This window comes from Falco cherrug, chromosome Z (assembly GCF_023634085.1).
Source record: "Falco cherrug isolate bFalChe1 chromosome Z, bFalChe1.pri, whole genome shotgun sequence".
Classification (NCBI taxonomy): domain Eukaryota; kingdom Metazoa; phylum Chordata; class Aves; order Falconiformes; family Falconidae; genus Falco; species Falco cherrug.
Genome location: NC_073720.1, coordinates 35,386,582 through 35,407,700, shown reverse-complemented (window position 1 = coordinate 35,407,700; position 21,119 = coordinate 35,386,582). Strand labels below are relative to the sequence as shown.

The 21,119-nt window shown below is 36.4% G+C and overlaps 1 protein-coding gene across 2 annotated transcripts in view; it reads right to left on the bottom strand.

The window, feature by feature from the left end:
- The window catches only part of CCDC171 (coiled-coil domain containing 171), a 149,120-nt gene that overhangs the window by 20,074 nt on the left and 107,927 nt on the right, over positions 1–21,119 (bottom strand). The window contains exon 24 of one of the 2 annotated variants that reach the window (XM_055699131.1): positions 1,981–2,131. In XM_055699131.1, coding sequence (XP_055555106.1) covers positions 2,000–2,131 — 132 coding nt within the window. In that variant the 3' untranslated portion in view covers positions 1,981–1,999. The remainder of the gene's footprint in view (positions 1–1,980; positions 2,132–21,119) is intronic. The other variant, XM_055699132.1, reaches the window with a different exon arrangement.

The following is a 21,119-nucleotide window of genomic DNA, read 5'->3' as shown; positions in this document are numbered from 1 at the left end:
AATAAAGAAAGGAATTCAGTGCAAAATTTATTCCTCAAAATCAGAACAGAACAGTATTGGCTGAATGTAAGTCACTCTGCAAAGCTGTGATGCTTGAAGTTATGAAGTGTTTAAGGCCAGGTAGATGGGGCTTTAAGCAAGCTGGTCTAGTGGAAGGGGGGGTGGAACCAGATGATCTTGAAGGTCCCTACCAACCCAAACCCTCCTATGATTCTACGACAAAGTCATGCTTGATGCAACCTTTGCAAATCTTAAAAACAAGCTCTAAAAAAAAAATACTACAAAACATACCATAAACACTTAGCTTTTTTCAAGGAAACTTGAGAATCTATCATTCTGATTTTTTTACCTTTACATTAGAATTTTAAATCACCTTCTATTAATGCTTATCTTAGGTTCAAATTAAACAGCATCTCAAGATAGAACTATTCTCCCCAGAGGGTTGTACATAAGGGCCAACAGATCATACTACAATGCAAAAAGCATCATCTTTACATTGATACTGTAGACAGACACAAATTTCTTTAAAAGCACTGCATATAATCACTGACATCGGAAAGCTGGGTGGGCAAGGTGTTTGTTTTCACTGTAACATATCAAGACACTGAGTCATAGCCCATCATAGACAGGACTAGCATAATCTTTGCTAAAAGCCCTCTCAAGCCAAATGAAAGCCAACCTTGCTGCAGCAAGTTTGGCAGACATCCTAATACTCAGTACACAAGTGGTCACCTTGATTTAAACAACAAAACAAAAAAAAAAAAACGGGCAAAGGAGCAATGCAATTTCACTGGGCACAGGCTCAGCAGGATGCATGTAAACCCAGCAGAAAACATAAAGAAAGCTGGTTGGAGGAGAAAAGAAGCTGTTTCAGTGAAGCAATTTTATTTAGTTTCTTAGAAAAGTGATGCAGGCACCAATAAAAAAAAGCTTTCACTCAACAATCTCAAGATCCTCAAACTGAAATTCTGCACTGATTAGTGTATTTCCCATTGTGCTCATCCAATTTAGAAGCAGCATAAGAAATTAACACAATTCTGTTGGTAACAACCAAAGCCACAGCCACAGCCTTTGAATATACATTTGCTGATGTGTTCATGTCATTTGCATTAGTGATGGCTTTTTTCTTACAGATCTTCTGTTTCAAAAAGAGAACAAACCACCCCATTATTTTTATGGTCCTTTGCTTCACAAGAATAAAAGAAGAGAAAGCAGGAAGGAGAGGAGAAAGAACAAAATTAAAAAAAAACCCAAACTCCAATGATTTCTCCTTTATCTAATGTAGAAAAGTTAAGAAAGGTGGAGAAGAAATACATGAAGCGTATGCAAGTTGCACAGTTCACAGTGTCTCATTCTAGATGGCTGCATATTTATGACAGTTTACATGTCTGGCCTCCTGCCTGTGTGACACAAGTACATCTGCAATCAGTAATCCCCCAGAGAGAGACCTCAGATCTGAAGAATCACCTTGTTAGCCTTAAACAAGTCAAAGTACCTTTGCAGGGAACAACATTTTAGACAAGACAACCTTGTAACTTTAGTGAGAAATATTATTCACAATCACTAAAAAAAAAAAAACAAAAAAACCACATCTCCTAATAAACATTTCGTTTATATGCACAGTTGACATTCTGGTTTAACCTGGTGCTGTATCTTTAAATGGTTAAATTCTTCAGGTCCATAATTCAACCGCTTATTGTACTGCCAAAACCAAAGAAATCACCATGTATACTTCTCCAGCCACAGCAGCAACTAACAGGTCCTTGCAGAAGATACAGTAGCAAAATTGATTCTGATGTTAATTTTTACCACCCCCTTTCCCCTCTCAAAATCTCTCAAAAGGTTTCTGTTGACATTAGTTTTACTGTTATGTTTATTATATATTATTGCATTTCCATACAGAAACTATGCAACACAAAAGGAGATGCTGGCTAGGAAATGACATCCAAATGACAAAAATTACTTGAAAAGCAGACTTACCAGTTGTAACCTCTCACCTTCATGCAGACAAGCTGTTTTGAGCTTGGACTTCAGGGCTGCAGCGTGAAGCTGATGAGATGCTATTTCTCAGTAACATGTCAATTCTGGAACTTGCAAGTTGGTAGACATCCACAAAACTTTTAATCATGGCCTTCAAAAAGTAAAATAAATAATCAGGCAGACGATATTTAAACGCCAAACAGCATACATCCAAACTTATTACAGAAGACCTACCTTTTATTAAACAGAGAAATCTAACAAAGCTTGGAAGCCAGGCAAAATTTCAGTCTCAGGACTTAAACATTAAAAAGGTCTAACACAGGATTTTGTACTCCTTCTAAAACTTTAAATATTTAACAGCATTGAAGAAGAGCAAATGACTGTGCACCCTAATTAGAAGGTGTTTTGATAAGCTGTTTTCAAACATGCAGTACTGCATTAAGCAGTTGATACAATTTTTCATTGTGTTTAAATGCAAGACTCAGTGCAAGTTCAATTTCTTTTCATAAAAAAATCACTATACAGTTGCAGGTAAAAGCTCATACTTTCAAAATGAGTCAAGTTACTAATCCTCCCACTCCACATTAAAAAAAAAAATGGACAGAAACAAAAGAAACACAGTAAACCTACAGGCCTTTGAAAGTAAATACTCTGATTATAATACAGGTAAGCAAATATAATTGTTTTCATGTATATAGTAGAAGAATGTCCCAGCTGTGTAATGTTGATCAGACTGATAATAAAGTTAGCAGCACAAGAGAGTACAAATGATTTGGCAGTACAGGTAACTTTATATCTACCCTAAATAATGTCACACTGGTGAGATTTTTAGTTGTCTTTACAAACAACCTACACAAACAGGCATTCACACATGTTTTATTCTTTTCCTTTCTTTGTTCTCAAACACACTACTGCTTTTTAGAATAAAAGTTAACATAGCTGAAATCAATCAAGTGATTTCATTGTCAAATGTAGAACACAGCAGTGGCAAACACCATCATATCTTTTCTGATCAGAAAGAATATCCAAAATGTTTTACATATTATAGTGTAGTCCTAAAAGTATATTTTGTGTAGCCCTAAGTCTGCCGCTGTCAGCTCTGATCCTGCTTTTAAAATTTTTCATTCACATTCAATGTGACTAAAATGCTGCAGCTCTTCACAAACAATACCAAGTAAGAATGTGGATATCTCTCACACTCCATATAAAACTGTCTGAGAGTCTTCATCTGGCAACTGCCCACATGTTAAAAATTAGACATATGTTGAAATCAGTCTATGGACTGGGCCTGTGACTCATAAACAAGGATTATACCAATGCGTCATAACAATCTGTGTCTCAAATTCACAAGGAAAAAAAAAACCACCAACTCTTACGTGTTCCTTTGATTAATTCCCACTTGACATTTAAAGATATCACTGAACTAGAATGCATAGAGATGATTCCTTACCTTCTTCCTTTTACCTCTGCTACCACAAAGCTAGTGAGGCCACGAACCAATACAGCCCCATCCTACACCTCCAGAGCCACGCAAAGTCCATAGAGTTTTCAATTCCTTGCTGCTCAACTCGGCTATTTCATTTGTTCTCTTGTTTAACGAGTCTGAAAATTTTCAATCTAGGAAAAATTTATTAATTCACAAGCTTTTCTTTTCAGACATGGCAATTTTTTTTTTCTAAGACACCTAGATTTTTTTTCTTTTTGATTCAGGAGGAAGTAATTTCTCAGCTATTAGCAATCCATTATGAATGTCTGAGGTAGCATTTACACACGTATAGGCACGCACTCCTTCCAGTATATCCCAAGCACATAGCAAAGAGTCAGGGTGAGTTTAGATTTCTCTCACTCAGGACCAGGTTAGGGAAAACAGTATTTTTGGATTTTCCAGTGGGCGATGTGGAATCCTTGATAATGAGTGTGTAGAACATTTATTTTAAATGCCATCTGGAGGAAGTCAAACACTTCGGGTTCTCAGACGTGCCATTGGAAGGCATTCATTTACACATGATTTTATGTAACTCGCGTCAGTCACAGATTGAGTCATGGATCTGTTTTCCACAATACAAAAGTTACGCTAATTAGCTTGATACACAAGGAACGGGCATAGAACCTGGTCATGTGCATGTTATAAGAACTGTCACATATTGAATAAACACATATCTAAAGGAGCTCAGAACTTCAATTTAGATCCCTGTTTGCATAATACAAATATATTTGTTCCATGATCAAAGTGTGTTGACAGAATTTCAGAGAAGTCACATCTAGTTCTGCAGAATTTCTTTCCTCTCCTGCTAGGAAGGAGTGTTTTCTTTTATTTTTAAGTACACATAGCAATAAGATACTTCAGCAACCCTCCTGATTAATTTTTATAGCATAAAATTTGGCTTTCATACATGTCTGCAGGATCTGCATTTACACGAGCACTTCTGGTTTTGAATGCATTGGTAATACTGTGTCATGCAAACTGGGAACTGAATGTGAAACAATAAAAATTTGTCTTCATTACAAATAAAAATGTTTTTTAAAAACACACCAAAAAATCACTTCTATTCAGAAAGGCCAGATGCAGTGATTCCTTAACATTACAGGAACCAATATTATTGCAACTCAGACCACTTTAAAAGTTACAACCTCTTCAGACAGATGGGTGTTATAGGAAAGTTAGTGGGCAGAAGACTTAACCAAGGAGGCCATAGCAATAGTGGGGCTGAAGAATACTAATTTTAAATATTACTGGCTGTAGGTGTCCCTGCTTGAGCAGGAGGCTTGGACCAAATGACCTCCAGAGGTCCAGACCCTTCCAACTCAATCACTGATTACAATGTCTTCCTAAAAATGGAACATGATGCAAGTGAATAATAGTTGAAATGTACATAGGACTTTTAAGAGCAGAAACTGTACTTAAATACTCTGCATTAATCAAAGAAAAAGAGGAATTAATCAGACAGCTGAATGGCTTTTTTCAGTGACCTCTTCCCTTTCTTTTTACTCCACACAATGCCTTGTTTTATAAAGGATTTCACTATTATTTGAAGTTCATCACGTGCTACTGATATGGCAGAAGCAAATTATAATGGTAGGAGTGTTTTCAATGTCAAAAGTGTCTTCAATGTGAGAGAAGACCCATGTTCCAACACTAGGTGAAGATACAGGCAGCTTCATGCAGATGTATGACTTTCCCAGATAACTGCCTGCAACTCACAGGATAAAAATATATTCATAAAGTTGGTATGGAGAAAGTGTGCTTCTATGCTGAACGTGCTGAACTAGGTACAAAAGTTGCAGAAGTGCCCAAGACCCATTTTCAAATATAACTTTCAATGAACAAGTTATTTTAAGCCTAAGTACTTCTAAGGTTTGTTTTTTTTTTATGGATATTTATACATTTAAAACAGTACCCCTATCTACAAAATCACTGTGAGCACTTTATCGTTCTATTGAAAGCAAATCTGAAAATTTTGAAAAATGCAGGTAAGTGCTATTCAAATTGAAAAAGGAATGAGTATTTTAAATTTCAGATACTTATTTAGTTTGAAAATGAGACACTGAAGGTTCTGAGCATTGCACACTGGCCCAGCTTGTAAAAACAAGGCCAGAAGACAGGAACATTGCAAAACCATGTAAGTGCATAGCCATCTACTAATGCTCCAATATCCTGAGAACACACAGATAAGCACGTAAACAGATAAAAGAGAACATACATAAAAGTTAACAAAAATTAAACATTTTAAGTTAAATTAACAGATGAGGTTTCAAAGCAGACATAAGGAATAAAGTCCTTATGACCTGTTCAAAGATGTCTCATCTGTAATATGAGGGTACCCGTCTGTAATATGAGGGTACACATAAAAACCTCTAGCTTAAAACTGCAGGTTGGTGAAGCTGAGAAACCTGAGTTGAGAATAAAAAGGAGACAAATTAATTTGATGCTAGTTTACAAACTACAAACCAGTGAACTGCGGAGCAAAATAGCAAAATTTAAACTGTGCTTTCTTTCTCTGGATTAATCTTTAAAAGAACTGAGAACACTTAACATTAGAGACAGTCCTCCAGAGGACACAAAAAACAATTTTTTCTAATATTCTCTCTGTGTATTTTTTAATAACTAACAGTTTCCTTGTTCTGTCTGCCATTTCCAGCACCAGTAATTTCAAGGTGCACAGTGCAAAAGATGCTTTAAAACAGCTTTTGAATGTATTACTGACTATAAACCCACAAGACTAGAAGACTCCAATCTTCAGGAGTACTTTATTTGAAGTGAAAAATGGCTAATACTGACAAATCATACAACATATGAAACATTAAAAGAAATTAACCCTTTTTTAAATTAATTGATGAAATTCAAAGGTTACTCAAACTTCTCAATTCAGTTATAGTAAGACATATAATGTATGTCTAGAAATACAACAAGAAATATACAGAGCAGCATATGCAAATTAGCAGAAGACCTCTCATCAAAGCTTTAATGTATTTATTACACATTATAAAACTGGCATTTTTAATTCCAAATTAAAAAACATATCTCTCTTGCCCTCAGTGCTTGGGTAATGAAAACACAGTTCACATCAATTTTTATTTGGATTATGAATTATAAGTAGTTGTGAATGGAAGTTTCCATTAAAGTTTTAAGCTATTCTGAATTTACAAATAAAATACCAAGTGATTAAGAATCAGTTTCTTTACTTTTATAGCCATGTTATATCATTAACTCAGGACCTTATTGGGCCTGCTGTTATCACAGAACTGCATCTCCTGTTTAGAAGGAACAAAACTAAACAAAGGAGACCTTATTTGAAATTATGCTTATTAAAAGGTATCAAATAGACTAATAGGCTGACAATATAAGCATTCGGTTTGTAACATCAGATACAGTAGCCAGAATAACAAGACCATCTACTCTACACAATGTGCTTAAACAAAAATAAAGTAAAAGAAAAAATCAAAATTAACGTTGACTGTTAGGTTCTCCCTTCTGGAAATTCTTCAACTAAAAAGAATGTTAGCAGGTAGTAAATTTACCTAAGGGCAACATATACAAAAAGATGAAAAAGAACAAGAGAAGGAATAATGAATGGACTTGAGAAGAATGAAAGATTAGCTCTGGTATAACAAAGTACTTAGAAGAGAATCTGAAAAGACTGAGAATTTCATTTACGGTACAGAATTTGGCTGAAGTGCAGTACAGGCAAAAGCAACTGGTGTGAAAACATAAATCTACAGAGTGGAGTTCTGCATGGTTAATGGATAACCAATAGAATGCCTGTCATTACTGCCTTGCTTCAAACTGACATAAGTAAGATTAGTTAAAACAAGTCCAGAAAACAAAACATATATCAACTACTTTTTGTTTTCAGAAGTAAGATTTCAGGATACTTATTATAAATTTAAGAGAGCTACATTTGAGGAAGGAAGGATTAAAATTCATTTTCCTCATATATTTTAGCATTTGAAAACCCATTCTGGCTGCCTTGACCCATAGTCCAAAATGTCTAGTGGCATCAGTGGAGGATGTAAATACAGCAGCTTCTCAGGCATCAGAAAAAACCCTCAAGGGAAACAGCATCCAGCAAAATTGCACTTTTGCAGCTGTTTGGCACTTCTTTAATGATCTATTCTCCTTGTATCTCATTTCAACACTAAACTTTTTGTTCGGTTCCATTCAAGCGTGGCATGCACAATTTAAATGTGCCAAAAAGCAGGTCAGTTCTGTTACAACTTTTTTTTTTTTTCCCAACGAAAGCTGACTCAGTGCCACACGTGGGGCCTAACTCTATCCCCTTTGCTTCAATAACAATTACTTTACCCCGTAGGTCTCAGAGGATAGCCCAAGGGAATGAAGATCTAAATAAAAAGCTAGATTCTCTGCAAGAGGTAATGACATGACTTCCTAAAAGAAAATTGAAAAGAGAGCATTGAAATTGACAGAGACTGAAGGGAAAGTACTTCTACTGGAAACCAAAGAAGATGGGCATCAGAACAATTGCCATGAAAATTATTACAAAGTGCAAGAGTTTTAAAAATAACATTGATCTTCTAGAGACTGATAAATGAAGACCAATGTGTTTGTTGGTATGGGCAGGTAGAAAGCAGCCTAAGAATCTTATAGCAAAGGAGCTACTTGCAGCCTTGACTATTTAGAAATATCTCTGGACCATGTAAGCAAATTACCACTTAATAAAACTAAGGAAATGCAGATTTTCATAGGCTCATCATGTTTACATGCAAAGACCATTCTCATTGTTGCACAAAGTCAAAAATAGCTGCATGCAAAATGTTAAGGAAAACCAGTTGCTGCCCTGAAGAACTTGTAGCTTAGGCTACAGCTATAGGAAAAACTCTATGAACAGTACCTCTTCCCATCTTCTTACACAATCTTGATACAAAAAGAGCATTTCAGTCGGTCAGGGAGGAAGAGAATTTCAAGTAAATGGTTTTGGTGAGAAAGGAATGGAAAATGAAAGCAGCTGCAGGCTGGTACCCTTCCTTTAACTTTCTCTTGCAGTGTATATTCTAGAGGGATGAAAGAAAGAGGGACAGGTAGTCACTGAAAATAATATGAAGTCATATGAAATGTTCAAGTGCTTCAATTGCAAGCATGGAAATCTGCTTAGAGTGAGGACAATCTGTTACCACTGATGAAAGGAACTAGAAAGCAGCAGTCACAACAGAAAAGCCAGGATGCAGTTTTACTTAAAAAATGGCAATGTCTGATCACACATTCAGTCTTGAGGAGAAACAAGGGAGTAAAACTTCTCATCAAAATACAGGTGAAAGGTCAACTGAAAGTACAAGTTGCCTGTATCTGAATGATGTTGCTTTTGGTCTACTGGAATGACATCTTAGAACCAGCAAAGATGTATGAAAGCTCAAGTAACAGAATTCTGTTTTCACAACCAAATTCATGAAGCATAATCACTTTTAAAATGTATATTCTTTTTTTATTTTTAAGGGACTCCAACATAGAGCTAGGATACCTTATATATAAGCAAACAAATTTTTATAAATAAATCTGAACTGTCTGAAATCTAATGGGCTAATTATAAGTGAAAGTGTATGAGAACAATTTAAGGAGGGGAGAGAAGCAGACGTTCATCTACCAAGTTACTAAGTAGGAAAATCTGAAGAAACTTGACATGGAGGGTAAATGTGAGACCTGAAAAACTCTTCTGTTCTTCTGGAATCCTGTCCATAGATTATCCAACATAAGTAACTAATTCTGCTATTTGCCAATGTACTAGAAACAATGATTTTACTGAAAATTACTGCTTTTTTCATTGGTTTTAGAGTGCTCTATTAATTAAGACCGATTTTGATTACTTTAAATAAATACGCTTTTCAGACAAATAGATGCTACTGAGACTTTTATTATTTTTTTTAGAAACCCATGAAAAAATACCAATTCAGTTTCAACCAGCGTAGAAAATGTCTATCACTGACTCCAACATAGGGAATGATCACCCCACAAAATCTGGGTTCAGTACAGGTATTTCCTCAAATATTTTGACTAGAGCTATGAAGCGATATAGATTATTCCTTTCTGGCCACAAAAAGCAGCTTTTCCATTTTAGATTAAAACATTTTCAAACTGAATTAGATAAAATATTTTACATATGCCTAGAAGAGGGAAATCTGTCCACTTTGTATTTTCCATGCAAAAAGATGATGACAATCTATGCTGTAGTTGCCATTCATTAGGAGACAAAGGTCCCTTCTGGCAGGTTTAGTTGATATGACAACTGCAATTACGTAGCTCATATATAAACAGCCAGTAGAGTCCCAATCTTCATATCAAATTTTAGGTGAATGCTCAACTCTAGTGGAGCCTAGGGGCTAGAAAACTGCACAAAGTTTTGTGATATAGTTACTTCATTTTCTTTGCTTTTCTTAGGAAGCGCTCATGGTAGCACTCTATTTTAATTCAACATAAATATTTCATCCTACATAAAGCCACATTTTGTAGTTTTGTAAGGAAACTCTAAAGTACACCTGTTAGGCTGGATAGCAACCTAATTTTTTCATTCTGGCTTCTCACCAAAACATCAGTTACATGCACAAATTCATGATGCCAGTACAGGAAAAAGCACCAGTCAGTCTCTACAGAGAAAGTAATGATATAGAAAAGCTGAACTGCACACCTCAGGTAAATGAACACACCCTTAATCTAATACCTGCTGCCACATGTAGGATGGATAAGTGTTCTCCCTTCATTCTGCTTAAACTCAGATGTTAGATAACTAGTTTGCTTCATACATTCTTGAACTTTATCAAAATTTGTATTTAAAAAAACACCATACAAATGGCTAGATTTTCAATTAGACTTGCTTTCAAGACATGATTTATGCCATGAAAATGTTTTACTAGAAACTTCAGGGACAATAGCTCTTGTTCCAACATCTGAAGAGTCAATGGAAATTTAAAGGGCACAGTACACCTACTACTACTGACCTTCACAATGAGCATACACGTGAGCATCCCTGTTTCCAAAGCAAAAATTGGAGAATATTGGCAATATCTCCCAAAAGTGGTATTAACACTGAGCTTGACAATTTGCAAACCTCCTCCCAAAGTTTGCTTTTAGCCAACATAATCTGAGGAAGAAGAACAAATAAAATTATCCCTGTCATCTATGAATACCTAGTTCTACTAACAGTGGAGGTATAGCTGAAAAAAATCCTTGCTGGGAAAAACTAATCCTGTTTGTCTAACTTTTTGGCATTTGTCATATAAATGACAGATTAGCTCATCTCAGAAAGGTATAAACCCCCATCAACACATGCTAAAAACTGGTGAATGAGTGAGACCACTATGAAGTCTGGGCTTCTTCTATTCAAGAGGTCAACCAGCTAAGTGAGAAACCTCTTCACTTGGAACAGCTTGAAATCAAAGAGAAGACGACACTATCCTCATTCAGACCAACAATTCAAAGATATATGTTGTTACTTAACTAGGTCTTTTTAGATAATATTTTGGAAGACATTGATTTTCTGCTTTGTCTTCAGCAAATGCACCAAGTGTTTTTTCATAAATGGAAACATCATCAGACTGCAGAATAGAATTTGAATTATTAGGTTGGGAGCCTAGCAAGTAAGGAACAGGCTGTTACAGTCCATTCCCCTCTCTGGCCAACAGCCAAAAATTAGATCCAATTCCTTAGAAGCACAAGAAATACAGCAAACTTCTGAATTGTGTTTATAAAACTGGAAGATTACAGCAACACTGAAAGGAGGAAAACTAAGGAGGATAGGCACAGTCATCTCACCAGTGCCTAGAGACCATAAAATATTCCTCAACAATAGGATCCAAAGTAAAATACCCCATATCATAGCGTGTTGTAACTACAGTGAGAAAGCTCTTTTTAACTAGATTTGGTAATGACCGCAGGCACCACAGCATCATGCGCTTGAGTGGTGACCTTAACAGTGGATCAGCAAAAGCAACTGATTCTCATCCAAGGACCTCAAGCTATCCCAACTTAGAAACACCCTGAAGGATAGCATTTTCCGAACTATCCCCAACGTTAATTGGTTACTACTTCCTTACCCATATTTCAAAGCTGGGACATTACTTGCAGTTAGATCATTTATGAGCAGTTGTGTCCATGTATGTTGGTAACATACAGAAATCACTTCCATTGCTTACCAAATCTAGAAACTACAGATAATTTCTATGGGTTTTCACCTTCTTGTAGTTTGGAAACCATCAAAGTAACTGGAAAATAAACAACTATTGAGGGAGTGACAGAGAATGGGAGGTTTCTATGATAGATGGTGCCAAACCATGACTAATATAAAGAAGGCAAACCAGGAATATTTTTTAACATTAACATAATAACATTTTAACATTAAATGATGTAGCAGAAACCATTCTTAAAATACACACAGAAAATACTATTTCAGAAAGGGTGTAGTTCAGCTGTGAAAATTCTTTCCACAAGTCATGTGAATACTTTGCTTTACATGGGTTCAAAAAGTAGTGGGACAACAAATGGCTGTTGAATACAAAATAATGAATTTTGTTTCAGGAGGTCCCTGAACTAAAATGGTGGAAGCAGGGAGAAATTCTGAGGACATTTTAGCCCTCTTTCTTATATTCTTTTTTTTTTTTTCCCCTTTCTCTTTTCCAACCTATTTTTAAGCCGGAACAACCAGATTTACTGCTATTGTATGTGCCCTCTAGGCATTAAATGTTTACTCAGTCCCACAGTCTACTTCCCAAAGGAGTAACACTTGCAGCAAGTCTCACATGGAATAAATGCAGAACAAATCAAGCATCTAGGATGCTTGTACCTTTGCCAAGGTACAAACAAACATCACATTTTGACATGCGAGAGACTAGCTGCTCAAAACCCAGTCCTGTGATCTTTGCAGGCATTTGTAAAAACTTCAGAATTTAAACTTCAATCTGTAATCTCCATCTTGCACAATATTAAAGTAATTTATTTAAAAAGTTATTCCTCTGAGAATGGGAAACTGGGCAGAGTGAAAGTCTGGCTCTATAGGCAGTAGCAATAACATGATGCTTTGCTCCTCTTCTCCCTTTGGTATTTGTCAATTATATGATCAAGAAAAGGGGACCTATAAATAGCTGCTGGTATTGGAAAAGAACACACAATCTGTCAAAGGTCAAAACTAAAATATAGCCTTCAGGCATTAAATGGGCATTGCAAGTTTGCCCCACAGGTGGAACGGGTGACTGTTCCCTCTTGATCTTTACTTTAAATCTGCACTTTTGTCAAAAAAGATCATGGTGTGGAAGCAATCCAAAGAACTCTGAAGTTCTATGAAGGTTCCAAGAGGATAAACAAATGGTGATTTTCCCATGGATATTAACTTTTTAAAAGCCATGGAAGACTCAGTCCTTTGTAGGTAAGCTTGCCAACTTGCAGGCTGCGTATCCCTACTATTAAGGTTTAAAAAATAGTTCCACGTTCACCCTCTTCCCATTTCTTTAGCATCCTCCAGCCCTCTCCATTTTCTCCCCACTCCCTAATTCCTTACCACCTTTTTGCTTCTAACGGAAGGCAACCATAATGAGACTATAATGAAATTGTGTACTGCAATGGACGACTATTCATTAAAAATGAGTGCCCTACTTCAAGCATATTTGTCCTGCAACACCTACAGCAATAAACCTTATCATTCGTCAGAATTTATGCTTTCCACAGTCCAATATAAGTGCTGGAACTTGTGACCTTAGGATTCTAGCAGCACATACCACTACACCATCAATCAATTCAGTTACTGAAAATCAAGACAACAGCTTCTAAATAGTTCATTACGATTCCTGCAAGACAATAACTATGTAAAACACAAAATTCACAGGTAATCACATATATGAATTTCTAAGCCACGATTTACACACTCCTCCCTTAAAAAAAAAAAAAAAAAAAAAAAAAAAAACCACAACCCAAAATGAGTTAGTGGCAAACTGATAAAATTTGGTAAAAAACAGGTTCATTTTTAATACTTTCAAAAATCGTCCTCTTCAAATTTCACTTCAGTGGTATACCACTTCACATGCTATTCCAGTCCACTTCTTCAATATAGGACAACTGTGGAATTAACAGAACAGCCTGGTTTTTTGTGCCTGGTTTTATATTCTGAAAGGTTTACTGTGTTTTTCTTAATCCTTAAGTTGCATATTCATTGCTGTATTTTCATCTAACTGCTGTCACTTATACTGTCATGCAGAAGGGCAAATCAAGGTCAGTTTATGTAAGCGGCATCAATCTGAAAAACTTCATCAGTCTTTATTTCAAGGTATTATGCAAAGAAAGCTGACATTAAGAGAGCCTTAACTGACAGCAAATGAAATCAGTCAGCAAATCACTAAGCCATAATAAACTCGCTCAAGTTGTAGATAACCCTTCCTCTTCCAGGTCTTTAATACAAGGACTACCAAATGTAGTATCTGGGCAGAAATGTCTCCCTTGATCCCATTACAAAATTCTTGCATTAATATAGTGCATTATTTAATAATTTTTTTCTTGCTTTGTAAGCTATCAATATGAGTAACAGATACAGAAATGTTTTATAATAATGGACTACTAAGCAATAAAGTGAAAAAAGGCTAAACAAAAGGTTCAGCATTTGAAGAAGTTTCTTTTTTAGTTTAAATGTAATTAAGAATAGAAAATACTTTTAATCTGTTTCTGCTACTAAGACACTTGTGTAATAAAGTCTATTGCCTTATTAACTCCTATTGCTTAGACTCACTTGCTCAGCACTTCTTAGCTTTTGAAATTAAAAGAACCACTATAAAAAAAAGTTAGACCACAGATAATTCCTAATCCTTCATGGTATTCACTTCACTAATTCATTTTTTAACCCACACAAGTATCAACAGTTGAACAGCTATGCTTCTGAATGGGTTTATCTGTGCTTCTGAATGGGTTTATCTGTGTTACAACAGTACCCACTGCACACAGTATCAAACAACACCGTCACATCCAAGTTATGCAGTGGTTATCTGGTAAAATTACTCCTTTTCTATATACACTGCCAAAGATAATCCCATGCAGCTCTGAAACACAGTATTTCTGAAGTAAGAAAAACTGTCTAACAAACAAGGTGCTGTGAAAACTACGTTTGTTATTTTGTGTTATTGAACAATGCTTTATTTTTGTAGTTACAGCACTTGAGAGTCTGCCTTTATTCACTGAAGCAGCTTTGGGTACATACTGAGATTACCATGACTCGAGTAATTTTTCTCATAAAAGATTAGTGACTAGAAGTCAGGAAAGATGCTTCCTGCTATAAGATGCAGCAACCTGGTAACCAGCTGGAAAAGAAAACCCATCCCAGGATTACAAGCAGAAGCAAAACTTAATAAAGTTGGTGAATCAAGATCATACCTTGCAGTCTTTAAAGAGCTTTCTTGCATAACAGCACAGATCATTCATCGGAGATTACCCACATGCAATAGATACAAATGTATGAAAAAGTCTGAGTGGGCAAAGGCAGATAGTTACATGATTGCTTGACAGGGTCAAGAAAGAAAATTTTCCATTAAGAAAGGTTACTGAAAGGTTAAATGATTATATACTAACTTTGGCATTCAAGATAATCAGCAGCAGATCTTAACTGAAAAGTTTTTACAAAACTAATAATGCTTATGAAAAAGGCTGGACAAGAATTAGTAGTTTCACAGACATAAAGAGACAGCTTTCAGTAATTGATTAATTGGTGATTACAGACACTGACTTTGGTATTAACGGTCCCACAGTGCCAAAGACTTAACAGGGTTGGGGTGCAATCAGTGTACCAGCTAACTACAAAGCCTTCTGAGAATGGTTCTTCATATAGTCTCTGTTCAAGGAACAAAAATGTGAAAGGGTGCTTGAGGAAGCAAAGGAAAGGGACTAATGATAAGTAGGGGAGAAACGAGGAAAGGAGAGAGCACAATAAAAACCCATACAGGGCAGGGGAAAAAAAGACTGCTAAAATAAATGCTGTGAAGAAGAGGGGAAGTTGGGAACACAGTTAACCCACAGAAAGGAGGAGGCATGTGAAACTCAAATTATAGAAGGCAAATTTCTAATATCACTGGCATTTTGAAGGTGCCTCATTTTTTGTTTTTAATTGTGTTTTGCTAACACACATTAATGTTATGTTGTAAAGGAATTCTAGTTAAAATAAACTATGCTAAAATGGCTTTTAAATATCTATCACCATGATACAACCTATGTGGAGACATGACTCCAGGTACCAGCTGAACATATTCAAGGAGATTATAAATTAGAGTTCTTCGTGTTATGTCTTTTCAGTCTGGTTATTCAGATTTCACTTTGCTGTTAATCATTGTTTCTTCAGCCCTGCACCAACTTTATTTTTGACAAACTGAAGTTCGCAAAAGGTCAGGGTTGCAAGAGGTGTCATCCCACTCTAATGAGTTCAGAACACTTATTTATAAGTATTTCAACTCAAGGAGCAAGTGCAAAGTATCGTTACATTAATAAAGAATCACTTCTCTCTTTACACAGTATATTTGAAGGCAGGCTCATGGATGGTCCAGAAGCAGCACACTTTGATGCTAGGTGGGAAAGCAGTCCTTTTGGAGAGGAGGAGAAAAGAGGGGGAGACAACGGCCCAGGTGCCGTTGATAGCAGCTGTTGAAATCCTGGAGAATGAAGACCCAGTTTTACCCAACTAGAAGCAGCAGCCTGATTGCACTGGAGGCAGCGTGCTAGCCTCTGTGAGGAAATGGGTACTTCCTCCTGGGGGTTAAATGGTGGAAGTAAAAAGGAAACACTAGAAGTGTGTGCATGCTGGGTGCAGGTATATACAAATGCACTATCTTCAAGACTTTCTTAAAATGATTTCTCCTTTCTGAAGTACTAGGTATTAAGGGAAAAAAAACACAATTATTTGTTCTTTTAACAGTCATACCTTTAGAAAATTAAGAGAAAAAGGCTCCAAAGCAGAAGTACAAGATTTAAAATAGCAATAATTCAGTTTTCAAGCAGCTGCTCCACAAGTAATTCATCCCATTAAGTCTTCATACCAGAAGTGGCTTATGTTTGAAAGATCTGCCCTATGCAGAGGATAAAATCCGATGACAGAATTATAATGTTACCTTTGAAACCACTTGCTTCATCAATTTGGTAAGAACTTTTTTACTGATAAGTAAATATCAGATTGAGAAAGCGTTTATTGTTTTGAGAAAAATTATCAGCAGAATTCCGCATAGCTTTTACTTTCTAATCTATCAAGCATAAATCTAGAATTAATGAACAAGTGAAAATAAAAGCAAATTAAGAAGCTCCTAACATTTTAAACTACCTTTATGTTTGGCCAATTAATTAGAAAAAGTGGGTCTACAAGACCATAAAATAATGCATGACTAAATCATACGTGAATACATAATTTACATAAAATAAATGGTAAAAACCTACCCCTTCATAAATTTATCATGATTATACACTAACACTGAAGACGTGTCAGTCGTTGGCTATCTTATCACTACCCCTACAAGCCTTTATGCTATTACTGCACTTTTCTTTCAGGTTACCTCAAAAACACCTGAGAAACACAAAGAAGCACATACAAACCCCATGTGGACTTCCTAAACCGACATGAACAGATGGACACATACTGAAGACAGAGGGAGAGGGAGAGCACGACAGAGGGAGCATAGGATGGGAGGGGTGGGAGGGAGGGAGCCAGAGGGACAGTGGGGACAGAAAGGGAGCGAGAGGCAGTGCAAGTGAGGCAGAGGCAGAGTAGGAAAGACAGGCACAGGTAGCAGGGGAGAGGGGCAGAGACAGAGAGACGTAGGCAGAGTAGCAGGCAGAGATGGACTGAGGGACAGCGTGAGCACGCACACAGCAGAGACAGCTGGCACGGCAGGGAGGGGGAGAGCAAGAGGTGCAGAACGCGTGTGCACGTGCAGCAGTGCACACAGCAGTGAGAGCACACATGCAGTTGAGAGTATGCACATAGGACAGACGCAGAGAGACAGCATGCAGCGGAGAACGCGAGCACGTAGCAGAGAAGAGAGACAAAAAGAGAAGGAGAGACACAGACAACACAAAGTGAAACCCTATCCATCTCAAACCCACCTGGAAGAGAGAAAGCACACCACAAGTGTATAGTACCTTTCAAAATCAAGGGAGAGATTAGTAATCAAAACCACAGATCTGCATACTCAAGTCCTTAGTTATAATAAACTAAAATTTTCTTAATATGCAAGTGATTTCCAACATTCAGGTCAATCTTACATCTCAGGTGAAAAGCAGCACACAAAGAAATGCTCTCTCCTAAGACCTGCAAATATTGACAAATACAGACACATGTATGCGCACCCTTTTTACACCAGAAGCCGGCCTATAATCTCATCCTCACATAGGCTTTTTCATACACCACGTCAACGCATTAAATATTCACATCATCATTAAAGTCACTCATAAAACTTGCCGATTTGGATTCTCTAATTCATATAAATCCTGTAAAACAGGAACACAAGTTCATCTGTGAATATCAGTTCTCTTCCAAATCAACATCCACGAGTCAGATCATATCTTTAGCAAACAGATATCAGAGGAGGAAGGGGCCCACCATGCCAAATACTGACCAAAAGCCACCACCACAAATTAATAAGGCCAAATTAATAAAATATACAAATCGAGACTTTGAAGACAGAGGTCAAGGTAGTTCCTATAACACAGAAGATTATTACTCTTCCCCTAATTGTGCATCTGCAGGCAGCTGCCACATGTGAACAGCAGTGGCTGGCTGATCCCACAGGCCTATGCACATCTTCTGGACATGCCGTGGATGTGATTCTGACAACCACAGCTAGTTTCCTGTTGTCGCTGTTTTTCACTGACAGTGCCTGAATAAATCTGCTACTTCCAGAACATCCTGCATAAAGACAGTGCTCCTTTGCTTTCTTTGAACTGCTCCTGTACCTCCTGTAAAACCAACCTGCAACGGTAGATACAGAACATAACCTACGTACACAGGGCAAAGCCACTGATTTGTATGTTGTTAGCTTTTTCCTGTTTGGGAATCAAGCACTTGACATACACATCAAGTATGTATTACACATCCTATAGCTATTGCAGAACTACTCTGAGGTACCTAAATTTGCTTCAAGGAGTTTTTTTCACACCATTTCTTACCTTTCTGTATCTACATCTTCAAAGAGAAGAAATTTATTGTGATAGTATACCAATGCTTCAGTATTTATAGATGAATGTTTAAACCTTATTGGCTTTATTTGGGGACTTCACGCATTTTTTTTAGATCAAATTGCTTGCCATGAGTATTAATTACAGATTTGATGTAAAAGTACTTGAGACAATTCAGAATGAATCTTCGGAATGACCTCTTTTTCTATAAGCCAATCACCTCTTTCAGAAAAGAGTTAAGAGAACATCATCCTCTTCCTAAAGACATAACATAATTCAATTTTGTATTTTACAAAGAGTTGATAACCATTACTGGTTATAATTTCAACAATCATCTGCCAAGCAGGACTACTAGAATTAGGTATCCCATGTTATTTCAGTTGCTTTTTTTCCCACCCTATAATCTGTATTTATTGGAAGCTTCACACAGTTTTTGTCTTCAGTGGGAACAGTAAGGCATAGCCAGAACTGTACACCTTAAACCCTGTTCTCATGTGTTTCAGGTGCTTTAAACTAATTTTCCATTTTCAAACATAAGTAACAAACAGTACAACTCCGTGACATAACATCCTTCACAGCAATTAAATGCCAGGTGAGAGTAAACTAAAAAGTTATAGCACTCATCATTTTACTCTTGGAGATACTGCACTTTTCTCGTTACGTATTACACTATCCCAAGTGACATTTTCAAACCCTTATAGTAATTCTTGTTACAGTTTCCAAGAATTTAACAAATGCCTACAAATTAAGTCATACTTTCACTACATGGATGGGGCTTTAAAAGAAATTCCGTACAAGGACATTCTTGTTGAGTAACTTACATTTCAATCTATTACATAATTTTGCAATTTAATATCCATTACATAAAGTGCAGGCTTTGGAGAAGATACACAGAATTCTGTGTCTCAATATTTCATTTCATGATCTAAAGGTCTATCACTAGAGTGTACAACAGAGTGTACAACACATTCTTCAAAAGATGCACACCACTTCCTATACAGTTTAGCGATTATTTAGTTTGGGAATGACAGGGCTTTTATTTGTGTGTGTTTGATCAGCCCTGTAAGCATTCATGGTATTTGGAATCTTGGATCCATTTGCTAGAAAAAACAACCTTCTGGTTTTACAAGATAATTAATTAAGTATGCCACTAAAAAATAAATCTCTGATAGCTTAGTTCACAGTCAAGTTCATTATGACAACCTTTTTTGCACTTGTCTCCTATAAAGCATATTTTTCCCAAGAAACATTCATATAGAGATAACAGCAATTTAAAAATTCCAAGACTTCCCACATTCCAAACAAGTTTGAGCCCATCGAGTAAATTAAGGATAGTAGATTTCATTCAAAGAGCCTTTAAGAGCCACTTGCTTTCTGAAAAATTTGGAAGATAACCTATGCAGACACATACACACATACAAATATACTAGCTTTTTTTCTTCATCTCATATGATGAAGTGATACACACTGAACCAATGAATGTAAAATTATTATTAATTAATTCCATCGACCTACTATAAAATGGATGCATGAATAATAAAAATAAAACAATGCAATTTTCTGTGAGTACTCATAGTTCTAACAGTCAGTGCTTCATCCCTACCATACTAACTTAGGACCTTAATTTTTATGCAATAAAAGAAACTATAAATGTAGACATGGAAAAAAACTCCTTATGTCTAACATTTGAAGAAAAATAGGCCTTTAACTGCAATGTGCTTGTCACAGATAAACTATAAAATACATGTAGTAGTAGCAGTTATAGACACCATGCATACAAACAATTCCACTGGTTTTAATAAGAAGTGTCCATAAGGCGATTACTAACTGCTTACTTCATTCAAGACTGCAGAATTGCCCTTACTATAGTTTTGCATATGCATACATTGAAATTAACATCAGTTAGCTGGCTTAGGTATAAAAGGGATTTTTTTTTTTTTTTATAAAATCTCTGTAACATAGTTGGAAAGTTATCAAACAGGCAGTATGTAACTGGAGATAAGGAGAGGGAAATTGAAAGGAGTAAAAGAACTGCACAGTGACACAGACTGTGAACCACCGACACTGTTCGTGTATGTACAGAGTAACCATGTGAAATTGGAGCTGTCAGGTGAACAAAAAGCATGTTTACAATACTGCACCACTAGTAAGCTACACAGCACACACATTATTATGCATTAGTTACAGCACCAGCACTTCGTACAAATGTGAAATGCATTTTTTTATATACTTCTGTTTATCTTCTTAGAAAGAAAGAAGGAATAGGCTGTCTTGCAAATTCTTCAACAGTCATTCTGAGGTCAAAAAAGAACAGGAGTTGGGATGTGACAAAAAAAAAAAAAAAAAAAAAAAAAACAGAAAAGAGAAAAAAAACCCCCACCCCCAAAAACCCAAAGGCAGCTACCATTGAATAGGCCACCAAATTAAAAGAGCAGTATTTAAAAGCTGGTGATTTCCACAGCGGCTTCTTTGAAAAGACGCTGCCTGTGGGACCTTTTGCACAGCCTTA